This window comes from Mesoplodon bidens, assembly GCF_964165515.1.
Source record: "Mesoplodon bidens genome assembly, chromosome: 14".
Lineage (NCBI taxonomy): Eukaryota > Metazoa > Chordata > Mammalia > Artiodactyla > Ziphiidae > Mesoplodon > Mesoplodon bidens.
Genome location: NC_138170.1, coordinates 37,749,999 through 37,765,588, shown reverse-complemented (window position 1 = coordinate 37,765,588; position 15,590 = coordinate 37,749,999). Strand labels below are relative to the sequence as shown.

The following is a 15,590-nucleotide window of genomic DNA, read 5'->3' as shown; positions in this document are numbered from 1 at the left end:
GCTCTGTGCATTTCCGCAAATGACCGTGAGGGCACCAAAAGTACTGATTTGGGGGTTACAAATAAATTGCAGCAAATAGGCAAATTCATAAAAACAAAATCCACAAATGAGGATAAACTGAAGTTGGAGACTTCAATGCCCTACTTTTGATAATGGAATAGAACAAATGTAGGTAAAAAATCAACAAGGATATAGAAGACAAACAATATTACAAACTCATTAGACCTAAAAGACATCTACTGAACACTCCATACAACAACAGCTGAATAAACAGTCTTCCTAAGCACATATGAATATTCTGTGGTACAGATCATATGCTAATCCATAAAACAAGACAAATAACCCAACTAAAAGCTAGGCAAAAAGTGAACAAACAATTCAGTGAAGAAGAAATAGAATGGCAAATAACCATATAAAAAGATGTTCAACATCCTTAGTAATTAGGCAAATGTAAATTAAAACCATAATGAAATGCCATTTTATACCCACTATAATGGCTATAATCAAAAAGATAAAAACAAGTGCTGACAAGACTGGGGGGAAAACTGGAACCCTCATACATTGCTAGTGGGAATATAAAATAATATAGAAATGTTGGAAAACATTTCGACAGTTTCTTTAAAAGTTAAACATAAAATGACCTTACAAACCAGTGATCGCACTCCTACGTATCTACCAAGAGAAATGAAAACATATGTCCACAAAAAGACTTGTACACAAATGTTTAAAGCAGCATTATTCATACTAATCAAAAAGTAGAAACACTCAAAATATCCATCAACTTTGGTAAAAGGATAAACAAAATGTGACATAGCTACATAATGTAATACTATTCAGCAATAAAAAGGAACAAAGTACTGATTCACACCACAACATGAATGAACCTCAAGAAAAACAGTATAAGTGAAAGGTGGCAATGGAAAAAAACACTGTCATATAATTCCATTTATAGGAAATGCCAAAAAAGGGCAAATCTATAGAGACAAAGAAGGTTAGTGGGGCTGGGGATAAGAATGGGGATTGAAGGAATTCCCTGGCAGTCCAGCAGTTAAGACTGAGCTTCCACTGCAGGGGTCATGGGTTCGATCCCTGGGCAGGGAATTAAGATGCCACATGCCATGCGGTGTGGCCCTGGGTTGGGGGTGGTGGGGAGAATGGGGATTGACTACAAATGGGCAAAAGGGACCTTTCTGAAGTGATGTAAATGTTCTAGAACTGTACTGTGATGATAGTTGCACAACTGTGTAAATTTTCTAAAATTCATTATAAAAACAGGTGAGTTTTATGATATGTATCTATATCTTAATAAAACTGCTTAAAAAGAGAGACCCAATTCACAGGCTTCAACAATATTTATCACTTTTTGTATTTGCTCCAATCTTTTCACACTGTACAGACCCTTCTCTTCCCAACTTAAACTGTCCTACCTGCTATTCCTCAAAACTTTTACTCTCCTCCCTCTTATCTTTAGTATGTATAAACCTTACACATTTTTGAATGGAATTCTTTCTTTTCTCTATCCACAGCAACACAGAGACCTAACCTGGACATGTGGGGTTACTGCACTGGTGATTCCAGGATTTTTTTTTTTTTTTTTTGGTCTTTTTGCAGGGATAGGGAGTGATCACTGCATTGGCAATTTTAAGATTCTCCTAGAGGCAGTCTGAAGGGGTTGGAGGGTGGGTACTGAGGGGTCAAATGGGAAATCCAGAGGTGTAGTTTTATATACATTGGATATAATCTATATAATATCTTGACTGTGTGAAATAGCACTCCTAGTATGACCCAGAATTTATAATGCTACTACCAATTCTAGGCCACACATTTTAAGGGACCACTGACAAAGAATGATGCCAAGAGTGAATGACTTGTCTGGTGATAAATCTAAAAACCATAATATGTGAGGGAAAAAACAGAGACATAGTATCTGGTTTCCAAATTCAAGAAGGGCTGGGTTCAACTGAGATCAGCTCCATAGAGCAAAACTAAGATCAATGCATAAAAGTTACAGTAAAGCAAAATTATGACTCATTCATATAATTACAAATTTTCTAACACCTTAAGACTATATAACTCTGGGGAATTCCCTGGAGGTCCAGTGGTTAAGACTCTGCGCTTTCACTGCCGAGGGCACGGGTTTAATCCCTGGTCGTAGAACTAAGATCCTGCAAGCCACACAGCGGCGCAGCAAAAACAAACAAACAAAAAACTATGTAACTCTGTTCAAGCAGAAAATATTACTACCGAGATTTAAAAAATGATTTCTATACTGCATGAACAACTAAATGGAATAAATATTGGAAAAAATAAATATTTCTAAGTACTCTAAAAAGCCCTAAGCTACAAAAACTACTTCTTTTCATACATGAGCATCATGAACTTGGGTTTTTCCCCCGAAAAATGTGTTAAATGAGATCCTCTCCTGCATCAAGTGTGGTTTCTGAAAACTATCTGTACCATATTCTTTACTACTAAATTCTCCTGTACAAATGGTCTCCCTTTGCATTTTGTGAAAAATAACACAATATGTTTTTTTAAAAAGAGAAGTATTGCAATATATTCCTCTGAAAGCTTGTTAAGACTGTACAGATGAAGCCACAAGGCAAAGAATTTCTAGTAAACACTTCAAATTTAATAGTCAATTACATTTACCATATAAACAGCTACACATTAAAATAGTGTACTTATGCATAAATTAATGCTCCTACTTACGTTTCTGTGTCTGATACCAATGATTCATTATTGCACACATCATTGAAGGTGTGAAGTTGATTCTATAGAGAAAAGAAATTAAAGATTTTTTCCAAAATTATTCTTGCATATGTTAGCAATTGCCAACACAGTTTGATATATGTAGATCATAATCAATAACCAGATCAGAAGTATAAAATATAAGATAGGTAATCAGATACACATATATACTTCCCAATTAGTCTGGCTATTTCCTTTATCATTTTTAAACACTAATTCATCCCACAAGTAATACTTAGGCTTTATTCCACTAAGAATGCTAGAGAAAAAGCTGAACAAGGGAAAAACACAAAAATCTAATGCAAGGCAGCAAGTAATATGTCATTACAAACCGAATTTCGGGAAAGGCTTCCTAGACATACACTTTTAAGATTTGATTTGGGAAACTGTCATTAAGTGTTTTCAACACTTACAAAGTCCAATACATGGGTAAAATCTAGGTCACAAAATTCAATACATGGGTACAATCTAGCTACTTCAGAATAACTACACCAAATGTAAAGGAGTAAACCTAATGCAGACCTTGGTAAACCAGAGAAAATATATCCATTCTAAAGAATGCAGTTAACTACTTAGTTCTAGCAAATTCTTGTCATGCAAGAAGACAGACCCAAAGACACTAGGTCTTTCTCCCCACCCCGCCCCTCCAGGAGAAGCCAATAATATGTATTTCTCCCTATTTAAAACAGTATTTGCTACTGTGCAAACCAAACATTTCTGTTAGTCAAATTTGGCCTATGGCCCAATAATCTGTGGCTTCTGCCTGGAAAATTAACTACTTATAATCTCCAACTCTTTTTCTCTCTGAAAACACTGCTTTCTAAATGCAAAAAACTGAACAGTTAAAAAAAAAAAAAGTGAAGGAAATCAAAAAGACCTAAGGTATAAAACCTTCTAAATCTAAGCCTCAGTCTCCTCATATTTAAAATAGGGAAAAAGAGAACATATAGAAATTATTTGTAAGGGTCACACAAAGTAATGCATGTAAAGTACTTAGCACAATCAATGCCTAGCATGGCATAAGTGGCTCCATAAATACTAGGTATTATTATAATGATGATAGTCTGAGAGGACAAACAAAAAATTACCAAAAATAAAGCAAATACAGCTTACCGTTATCTGACTTAATCCAGCCAACCTCATAGTCAAAGTAGGTGACATAAAGTACTTAAATGCAAGATCTAGGCTTTCTTTATCAAAGCATAACGTCGTGTCCAATGGTTCTTTCACTGTGCTCCACATTAAGTCAGCCATGTTGCGAGCCGCACTCTGTCTTAACTCCTGATCAGAGAGCTTGCATAAATACCTGAAATGATTCAGAAATACAACATACACAAAAACTTGCAAACTATTTCTGAAGATCACTCAATAATTCAATAATATTCCTTTGCTCCATACCTCCAAACTGTTTAGTACAGTAGAACCTGGAATCCTGCGATTAATATTCCCAATTTAAACTATTTCTAAGTAATGCTTCAAGGATTGTGACCTGTGGCAATGTGTCCTTTGCTTAGAGCCCAACATAAATCAGGAACTGCAAAGCCTAACACAACATGGTAGGAAGGAAGGAAGGAAGGAAGGAAGGAAGGAAGGAAGGAAGGAAGGAAGGAAGGAAGGAATGAAGGAAGGAAGGGAGGGAGGGAGGGGAAAGCAGGGAGGGAGAGGAAGGGAGGGAAGGAGGAAGAGGGAGAGAGGAAGGGAGGGAGGGAGGAACTGCACAGAGCCAAGTCATTTAACATCAGATTCTGCACCTGCACCTCCAGTAAAGCTTTACTATTCTCTAGTACCTGTCATGGATACAGCTTCTGTTTTAGGAAATTTCAGTTGACTTCATATGAATAGTAGTACATCTACTCCCCAACACAGCCAAAATTCTTCAAAATGTGTACATTTTAAACATCATTCTTTTTTGGCTTTCAAAAATCACAAACCACTGGTTTTCCTCTCAGGCTCTGCCTATTCTATTTGGTTGGTTCCTCCTCCTGTACCCAACCTTTCAACATTATTGCTCCTCAGGGCTTGTAATGGATTGCAGAAAGGCCCCAAATTCCTCCCATCACTTTATATAGTAGTCTTTGCAATGTGACTTTACCACTCTTCCCAACAAAGGTGTCATTTATTCCTCTACTTCCTTGCATCTGAGCTTTACCATGAAGGTTCCTTTGCCCAGTGGGGTATTAAGAGATGTAACATAAGCAGAAGCTTAAAAAGCCTTTGAGCTTGCCCTCTCTTGCTGGGAACTTTTCCACCACTGAGAAGAGGACTCAGGATAGCCTGCTGGATGAGAGAGACACGGCTAATGCCCCAACTGACATCCAGCCAACTGCCAAGATACATATGAGCACCCTTCCCCACTCAAGATCAATCAGCCTGCCAACTAGAGGACAAATGACTGAGGTTATCTATCACAGAGCACCCAGGTCCAGCCAAGTCAGCCCAGATCAGAAAAGCTAGCCAACCAGAGAACTGTGACAAATAATAAATGGTTGTTATTTTAAGCTACTAGTTTTGGGTGTTTTCTCACACAGCAAAAGCAAACTGATATAGCACTCTATCCTAGATTCACTTTTTTTTTAAATTTAGGCCGTGCCAGGTCTTAGTTGCGGCACGCAGGATCTCTGTTGCAGCATGTGGACTCAGTTGTGCATGCAAACTCTTAGTTGCAGCATGCATGTGGGATCTAGTTCCCTGACCAGGGATCGAACCCGGGCCCCCCACACTGGGAGCATGGAGTCTTACCCGCTGGACCACCAGGGAAGTCCCCTAGATTCACTTCTGTTCTCTTTCTACATTCTCTCCCCAGATGGCCTCATTTATTCCCGTGAGGTTTGGTGGGGTTTTTTTTGTTTTGTTTTGTTTTTTGCGGTACGCAGGCCTCTCACTGTTGTGGCCTCTCCCGTTGCGGAGCACAGGCTCCGGACACCGGACGCGCAGGCTCAGCAGCCATGGCTCACGGGCCTAGCCGTTCCGTGGCATGTGGGATCTTCCCAAACCGGGGCACGAACCCGTGTCCCCTGCATTGGCAGGCGGACTCTCAACCACTGCGCCACCAGGGAAGCTCCAGCTTAAAATATTTTTTTAAAAAAAAGCCATCATGATTCATCTGCTTAAAACCCTTCAATAGATCCCACTGCTAAAATTAAATCCAAACTCCTTAAAATGGCTTGAAGGTCCTGAATAATCTGCCCCTGTTTATATCCAACCTCATATCATAATCTTACCTCCTGACACACTATGCTCCACCAGTCTACTTCTAGTTTTGTTTGTTTGTTTTTTTTAATAAATGTCTTTATTTATTTTTTTTATTTTTGGCTGTGTTGGGTCTTCGTTGCTACACGCGGGCTCTCTCTAGTTGCGGTGAGTGGGGGCTACTCTTCTTTGCGGTGCGCAGGCTTCTCATTGTGGTGGCTTCTCTTGTTGCGGAGCACAGGCTCTAGGTGCATGGACTTCAGTAGTTGTGGCACACGGGCTTCAGTAGTCGTGACTTGCAGGCTCTAGAGCGCAGGCTCAGTAGTTGTGGCGCACGGGCTTAGTTGCTCCGCGGCATGTGGGATCTTCCCGGACCAGGGCTCGAACCCGTGTCCCCTGCATTGGCAGGCATATTCTTAGCCACTGTGCCACCAGGGAAGTCCCTACTTCTAGTTTTTTAATATGTCATATTCTTTTCAACTTCAAAGCCTATGCCCTTATGTTCCTTCTACCTGAAATATGTCCTTCTACTTATCATCTGATTAGCAGGTTCATGTTCCTCAGATGTCACCTTTCAGAAAGGCCTCATATTCTCTATCACCTTATCTTTACTTGCATAGGATTCATCACTATCTGATTCTTTTCCTTATACTTTCTCCAACAACCTGAACAGTAACCAGAAAATAGCAGGCACTCAAATCTTTGCAAATGAATAAAAATTATAAAGAACTCATAAATATTATCAAGAAATACAATCTTAGAACTCCAATAGTTTACACTATAAGCCTAATCAATATGAAAATATCTCTATCCTCGTCTTAGGTTTCCTTCTTAGGTTGGAACTTCCAGGACTCAAATATCACCCTTTCCCCAATGAGACCTTCTCTATACCATAGATATAACTGTGACCCGCTCTCTAGAACTCTCAACCCACCCTTGCTGCTATTTTTCTCTGTCATACTCAGGACTTCCTGATGAACTGTATCATTTACTTATTGTGCACACAGACTGCACAAAAGGAGATATATTTTCTTCTCTGCTGTATCTCCAGTGCCTACAACATAATACTTAGTATATATTTGTGATTGAATTATAGTGGAATATCATGCAACCACTGTTAATCTGTTTAATCTTTATACTTACATTAAAAAATTCCAACATAAATTGCTTAAAAGTAAACATTAGATATAAACCTACATAGGTGCATTAAAAAATACATCAAATTGTCAAAAATTTTCTCTGGAGGATGTGAATACAAAGGACTTTCAAACAATATAATTCTGTTATATGTTATGGATAGTTTAAACATTACTACACTGATAACCAGGGGGGAAAGATTTTATAAACTTACCTGATAACATATGTCCTAAAAGGGATAATGTGCTGCATGACAGCAGGGATATGTAGCCATATTCTAATCTATAAAGAAACATAAAAATGATATTAATGATTAATGAATATGTGAAATAACATGTCTTTAATTAAAAACAAGAACATTTAGTATTTTCCTGCCTCTAAAAACTAAATATATTTCATCTATTTTGAAAAGGATAAACTAAGAAATACGACTGCACACATATCAGGTAAGTAATTTAACCTATAAACAATTCTAATCCATATACCTAAAATCAATCTGAAGAATTACTATCAGTTTCTTCCTGAAAAGGGAGAACCATCTATCCAAGTAACATCTTACTACCTGCTACTCTATACCTCTCTGTATGGTAGCAACCCAAATACTATCGAACTAAATTAATTTTTTAATAAATCATCCTTCCTTCTAAAAAATATCAAATTACCTGATATCTGGTCACTTCAATATCCATCTAAGACAAATATATTTTATAGAGTCAAACACTGATCACAACATCAAAAACTATTTGCTTAATTAAGCTCTTACTATAAGTATCACAATCTAAGTTATAATGAAAGTTATAATAATCTGTTCACTTAATTTTTTCTGCAGAATATTCCAGCCCATTTCTAAATCTAATGTGCTTATATTAGTTTTATTCTCATAAATCGTGGTTTAAATATCATATAAGAAAAAAATCCTAAGCAAATCATCAAACAAGAAACTACAATACTAAGCCTTAACACATGCAAGTAATACAAACTGAAAACAAATTTGTAAATACAGACTGCATGGCTTCACTTTAATCTAATGAAACGTAAGTCCTATAGCAAATACAATACTAATGGTGAAATGCTAAAACTCTTCCCTCTGAGACTAGGAACAAGACAAGAATACCTTTAATTCAACTTAAACTGAAGGTCCTAGACAGTGCAACAGACAAGAAACCAAATAAAAGGCATAAGACTAAAAAGGAAGAATTAAAATCAATATTACTCTGAGATGATGTGATTATATAAGTAAGAAATCCAAAATAATTTTCAGATAAACCTTTTTGGAATTAACTAGTTTAGCAAGATTGCTGCTTAGAAAGTTAATATAAGTAAATGAATTAATATACACACATAAATACATACATAAACACACATACTATATTACATATATATAATACATATATACACATCTTACATACCAGAAAAAAATAATAAATAAAATTTTCAAAAATATTCTCTTTACAACAGCATCAAAAAATATCATGCACCTAGAAATTGTCTAACAAGGTATATAACATCTCCACATAAACACAGAAAATTATGAGACAAATCTTAAAGCATGTAAATAAAAACACATTTACCATATTTATACATTAGAAGACTCAATATTGCAGAGATGACAGTTCTCTGCAAATTGATCTACAGATTCAACGCAACCCAAAAAGGTTTATACGTGGAACTTTAGGCACTGATTCCAAATGCAAAAGTCCAAGAAGAGACAAAACACTCTTTCAGAATGACAGGGAGTAGAGATATAATGCATGGTGACTATACTTAATAAAACTGTTTGGCTTTTTTTTTTTTTTTTTTTTTTTTGCGGTACACGGGCCTCTCACTGCTGTGGCCTCTCCCGTTGCAGAGTACAGGCTCTGGACGTGCAGGCTCAGTGGCCATGGCTCACGGGCCTAGCCGCTCCGCGGCACATGGGATCTTCCCGGACCCGGGCACGAACCCGTGTCCCCTGCATCGGCAGGCGGACTCTCAACCACTGCGCCACCAGGGAAGCCCTGTTTGGCATATTTGAAAGTGCTAATAGTTCTTAAAAGTTCTTATAAAAAAACAATTTGTTAATTATGAATGGTGTCAGACATTAACCAGACTTCCTGTGGTAATCATTTTGTAACATATACAAATATTGAATCAACTGAAACTAATGTTATATATAGGTCAGTTACACCATAATAAAATTTTTTTTTAAATGACAAGGGAAAATAAATAAATAAATAAATAAAATTTTAAAAAATAAAAATGATATGGAGGTAGAACTTGCTTTACCAGATAGCAAGACTTCTTATAAAGCAGCAGAAATTAAGACGGTATGCAAAAGAGCACAAGACTAATCAAATAGACTAATATACTAGAAACCCCAGACCCATGCAAAAGAAGACACATAGATACCTGATTTATGACAAAATGATACTTCAGAACAAATGGGAAAGGACTGTCTTTGCTATAAATAGTGACAGGTCCAGTGTCTGTCTATATAGAAAAGAAAATGAATCCTGATCCCTCACACACCACACACAGAAGTCAATTCCAACTGAACTAAAGATCAAAATGTGAAAGTAACATAATAAAAATTCCAGAACATAGAAAAATATCTTCATAAGAAAGATTTTTATCCATTAATGAAAACATTAACCATAAAGAAAAAAATTTTTTATAAATTATACACCATTAAGTTTGGTTAGAAAATAACTCTTAATGAAATCAAAACGACACCTCACACCAGCCAGAATAGCCATCATCAAAAAGTCCAGAAATAATGCATGCTAGAGGGTTTGGAGAAAAGGGAATCCTCCTACACTATTGGTGGGAATGTAAATTGGTAAAGCCCTACGGAAAACAGTCTGGAGATTCCTTTAAAAACTAAAGATAAGGGCTTCCCTGGTGGCGCAGTGGTTGAGAGTCCGCCTGCCGATGCAGGGAACACGGGTTCGTGCCCCGGTCCGGGAAGGTCCCACATGCCGCGGAGCGGCTGGGCCCGTGAGCCATGGCCGCTGAGCCTGCGCGTCTGGAGCCTGCACTCCGCAATGGGAGAGGCCACAACAATGAGAGGCCCACGTACTGCAAAAAAAAAAAAAAAAAAGGTACATGCACCCCCCACAATGTTCACAGCAGCAATATTCACAATAGCCAAGACATAAAAGCAACCTAAATGTCCATCAACAGATGAATGGATAAAGAAGATGTGGTATACATACACAATAGAATATTACCTAACCATTAAAAAAAAAAAAGAAATCCTTCCATTTGCAGCAACGTGGATGGACCTAGAGATTTGCATATTAAGTAAGTTAGGCAGAGAAAGACAAATTCTATAAGATATCATTTATACATGGAATCTAAAAAAAATAATACAAATCAACTTCTGTACAAAACAGGAAACAAACTTATGGTTACCAAAGGGGAAGGGGGAGAGGGAAGGATAAGTTGGGAGTATGGGATTAATAGATATGCACTAGTACATATAAAATAAACAACAAGGATTTACTGTATAGCACATGGAACTATATTCAGTATCTTGTACTAACCTATAATGAAAAAGAATCTGGGGCTTCCCTGGTGGTGCACTGGTTAAGAATCTGCCTGCCAATGCAGGGGACACGGGTTCAAGCCCTGGTCCGGGAAGATCCCACATGCAGTGGAGCAACTAAGTCTGTGTGCCACAACTACTGAGCCGGCACTCTAGAGCCTGTGTGCCACAACTACTGAAGCCTGTGTGCCTACAGCCCATGCTCTGCAACAAGAGAAGCACCGCAACGAGAAGCCTGCGCACTGCAGCGAAGAGTAGCCCCCACTCACCGCAACTAGAGAAATCCGCAAGCAGCAACGAAGACCCAACACAGCCAAAAATATAAATAAATAAATAAATAAATAAATTTATTTTTCAAAAAAAGAACCTGAAGCTGTACACCTGAAACTAACACAGTATTGTAAATCAACTATAGTTAAATTAAAAATAATAACTCTTAAAAGACACAAGAGAATGAAAAGCAAAACCAGAGTTGAAGAAGATATTAGCAATACATACATGTCAGGCAAAAGACTTGTATCCAAAACACATAAGGAATCTCCACACATTCGTAAGGAAAAGGCAAACAATTTCATTTTTAAAACAGATTAAAAAAATCTTGAACTGGGCTTCCCTGGTGGCGCAGTGGTTGAGAGTCCGCCTGCCGATGCAGGGGACACGGGTTCGTGCCCCGGTCCGGGAAGATCCCACGTGCCGCAGAGCGGCTGGGCCCGTGAGCCTTGGCCGCTGAGCCTGCGCGTCCAGAGCCTGCGCTCCGCAACGGGAGAGGCCACAACAGTGAGAGGCCCGCGTACCGCAAAAAAAAAAAAAAAAAAAATTTGAACTACTTCTCGAAAAATATTGAAATGGCTAATATGCCCATGAAATGGTGCTCAATCTCTTTAGTCATTTAAAAACACAAAAGTAGACCACAATGAGATACTACTACTAGTTCATCAGGAATCTCTAAGAGTTAGAATACTAGGTGTTTGCAAGGATATGGAGCAATGGGAACTCTCATTCCTGGTAAGAGTGTAAATTAATACAATCACTTTGGAAAATCTTAGCATTAATATGTAAAACTGAATATATGTATACCCTTTGATAAAGAAATTCCACTACTAGATATATATGAAAATAAAATACATGTACATATGCACCAAAAGACATGTAAGAGAATGCTGACACCACATTAATCCATCACCAGTAAAATAGATCAATGTTGGTATATTTTTAAAGGAGTATTATACAACAATCAAAATGAGCAACTCGAACTACACGCAATATAAATCTCAATGTTAAACAGAAGTAGCCATACATGAAAGAATGCACTGTATGTGATTCCACTTAAATGGTTAGCAAGAGACAAAACTACATCATAGTATTTAGGGATATAAGCTTAAGTAATAAAACAAAGAAAAGCAATAAATAAAAATATGAATTGTGTTCACCTTTAAGGGCAAAGAGATGGGATAGTGACTTAGAGGAATCATAAAGGAGGCTTCTGGGGAGTTGACAATGATTTGTTTCTTGACATGGGTAGTGGTTAAATGGGATATTCATTTTGATAAGTCACTGAGACATATCTTATCATTCTGTTCACTTTTCTATATGTTTATTTCAAAAATTTTTAAAAGGTTAACAGATTCAATTATATATAAGATACATTAGAGAGGATGAAAATGAAAATAGGTACAGTGATATCTTTTATTTGGGGATAAACAAATATGCCAACGAACAAAAATTTAAATAAAAATGACAAGGGAAAAAATGTCAACATTGGAAAGAAATTTTTAATAGAAAGAAGAGCTACCATTTACTGAACACTTAATACTTCCATTCTGATAGATGAAAAAAGTGAGGCTTACAGACATAATGTAATCAAAATTAGATAGTACATCAATAAAAAATTTTTAAATAAAACAAACAAAAACAAAAAAATTAGATAGTACATAACAGAACTACAATTCAAGCCCAAGATGATTTCTCTGTAAAATCTACATTCTTTAATCTACTATGAGGTATACCATTACAAGAATCAAATTCCATATGCTATTAATCATATAGGTCCTTTTTCTTTCCTTACTGTAAGTTTTGAGCTTCCCCCTCTTGGTGATAACAGAGTTCTAGTAGCCCTTCTAAGTACATGTTAAAAATCTCAGGAATAGGAAAAAATATTGTCTGATCCCCTTATAACTGCAGAAATGCAGGCAGTATTCTGCATCACAGAGCTAGTTTTAACAAAATGACAAAATGAAAACTTCACTGAACTGTCAACGAACTCTCCTGATTAGTGTGAAAATATATGAAAATGTATAATCCCAACCTAACTTCTGATATTAAATAGTCCTTGTTAGTGTTTTTTGTAAAGTAGTATTAGGAAACTGACAGTTCAGAAATTGTTGTGTCTTCTGATGTGTTACTACAAGTTTGCATCTCTGATAACATTTCTTAGGTAATAATCTGTCATATCTGTTTTGTAAAGCATATATTCATGAGGTTTATTAAGGCTCATTTGTACTTTTCCATTCATATTAATAAAATAAATCCCATGACTCTTAAATTCTTTATGGAAAGTCCTTAGGCTTTGTTATTTTGTAATTAATAAAAGGTGTCATGTCTGAGATGACTAACTCAGGCATCTTTGCTGAGGGCTGAGGCAGGATACATACTATGAGCTATAACCACCATGCATCTCAGTGGGGAAACTTCTATGAGGACTCTACATTCTACTTCTCTAAGCTGTGCTAAATACTGGTTAACTGCTTTTGCTGAAAATCTAAAGGCCAATACAAAATAAGAAAACTACATATATAAAGATTTTGTTGTTATTTCCCTGAGGCTGCAGTCATTATCGCTAAGAATAGATCCTTATAAGAGTGGAGTAATACTTGTGCAAAACTGAGAACTCTCCTAACAGTCAGTGTTTAGAAATGCTAAAACAAACTTTTGAGACTGAAATAAATGTATGGGCCTAAGCGTATTATCAGATTTGAACCTTAACTGATGAAAGTAAGAGTTTTCCTTCTTTGCTGATAACTCTGACTCAGGGCAAAGCGAGTTTTCCTGTGCTGCAAGCTAAGGTTCTAGGAGATAACACCACCTTCCTCATTAAGAGTGACAGAATGGGCTTCCCTGGTGGCGCAGTGGTTGAGAGTCCGCCTGCCGATGCAGGGGACACGGGTTCGTGCCCCGGTCTGGGAAGATCCCACATGCCGCGGAGCAGCTGGGCCCGTGAGCCATGGCTGTTGAGCCTGTGCGTCCGGAGCCTGTGCTCCGCAACGGGAGAGGCCACAACAGTGAGAGGCCCATGTAACGCAAAAAAAAAAAAAAAAAAAAAAAGAGTGACAGAATGACCCTAGAAAACAAACAGAATGGTTTGGTTCCCAGGAACTGATAGAAACATGTTTTCTTCTGAATGTGTGATTTATTATGATTAAGTGTGAGAGAAACAGGTACTCAATAAGGTCAGGCTTTACCTACCTTACCATAAAAGTTGTTTACAATTCATAGAATTTTTTGCTTCTCAAGAAAAGGATTGCCCTAAAATCCAATATTTTTTTCATTATTTAAATGTAGGAGTTTTTGTTCCTGTATGAAAGCCCATGGAAAATCAGAGGTTCCCAAATAAGGGAACTTCAGCCTTACTGAAGCTGAAACAACATGGCTAAACAAGCTGCCTATTTCTCAAGAAAAGAAATGAGACATATAGAAACGACCAGGATTTATAATTTACTATGATCCACTAAAGGAAACTACTCCGCTCGAGATCAATTTGTATGTAACTAGAAAAGTCTGAAATTTAAAGGCCTTAAAGTTTCTCAAAATGCAAAAGGATGTCTATTTCAATTGTTTCAAGTGGCTGCTAAGTGTTTTCATATAAACTTCAGGCAGAGTGGTCAAAACTCCAAATAAAAGGTCAGAAATCATGCCAACACTTATATTGCTTTAAATGTCACCAGTCCCTTAAGAAAAACTCCAAACTCTGAAAAAAATAAAGTACAGGGTCTGCAGACAACTTAATTACAAAAAGAATTGTAATTTAAGCTCTTAATTTGCACCAAAGTATTAACTATATTTAAAAAATTAGAAGAAAGCAAAATCAAAAAATATTTTTTTATGAGGAAAAGATGCCAAATGAGAGTTACCCAATCAAGTTATAAAACCTTTGGTTAAAAAGTACATTATGTTATACTCTCAGGAAAAAAACAAACATTGATTATAGTATCCAAACAATTACATTAATAATTTAAGCAGTATGACTAATTTTAACTTTGGTTTAACGGTCTCAGTTGAGTTACAAGATAAAGTTATGCAAATTGACAACAGCCCACCAATTAGCAGTCACAAAAAGGCTGAAGAGAAAAATGAAACAGAATCCAAACCTTTTTCTTTAGTAAAGGATTACTTTTCAAGAGATAGCAATAAGTTACCTTTAACGAGGCTTCCATAATAGACTTTTTTTTTTTTTTTTTTTTTTTTTTTGGTACTTGGGCCTCTCACTACTGTGGCCTCTCCCGTTGCGGAGCACAGGCTCCGGACGTGCAGGCTCAGCAGCCATGGCTCACAGGGCCCAGCCGCTCAGCGGCATGTGGGATCCTCCCAGACCGGGGCACGAACCCGTGTCCCCTGCATTGGCAGGCGGACTCGCAACCACTGCGCCACCAGGGAAGCCCCATAATAGACTTTTAACACCAAGATTTAGTAAAATTAATTCAAGAAATACATTTTAATTCAGGTAATATTCCTGATTAAGGAAAACTGTTGATAAATTATTTTTTGAACTTTGGATTTCAAACTCAGTTATTTACCCTCTCTAAATTTATGACAGTTTAAAACTAAAATGTCAACACAGGATTTAAGTTCACTCAAAAGTCTGTATTTTATTCTTTCTCCCAAAGGAAGCCAAATTGAATAAAACTTCCTTTCAAACAAATAAGGTCAATCAGACTAACAGAATCAGGTAAGTGTTAATAATAGCTAAAATAAATAGCAGCACCAGTCACTA

At 37.0% G+C, this 15,590-nt stretch overlaps 1 protein-coding gene across 4 annotated transcripts in view; it reads right to left on the bottom strand.

Annotated features, from left to right (window-relative positions):
• USP34 (ubiquitin specific peptidase 34) overlaps positions 1-15,590 on the bottom strand; it is a 245,101-nt gene that overhangs the window by 168,978 nt on the left and 60,533 nt on the right. For all 4 annotated transcript variants that reach the window (XM_081253585.1, XM_081253587.1, XM_081253586.1 and 1 more), the window contains 3 exons: positions 7,292-7,359; positions 3,865-4,057; positions 2,713-2,774 (listed from right to left, as the gene is read on the bottom strand). In XM_081253585.1, the coding sequence (XP_081109711.1) occupies positions 2,713-2,774; positions 3,865-4,057; positions 7,292-7,359 (323 nt within the window). The remainder of the gene's footprint in view (positions 1-2,712; positions 2,775-3,864; positions 4,058-7,291; positions 7,360-15,590) is intronic.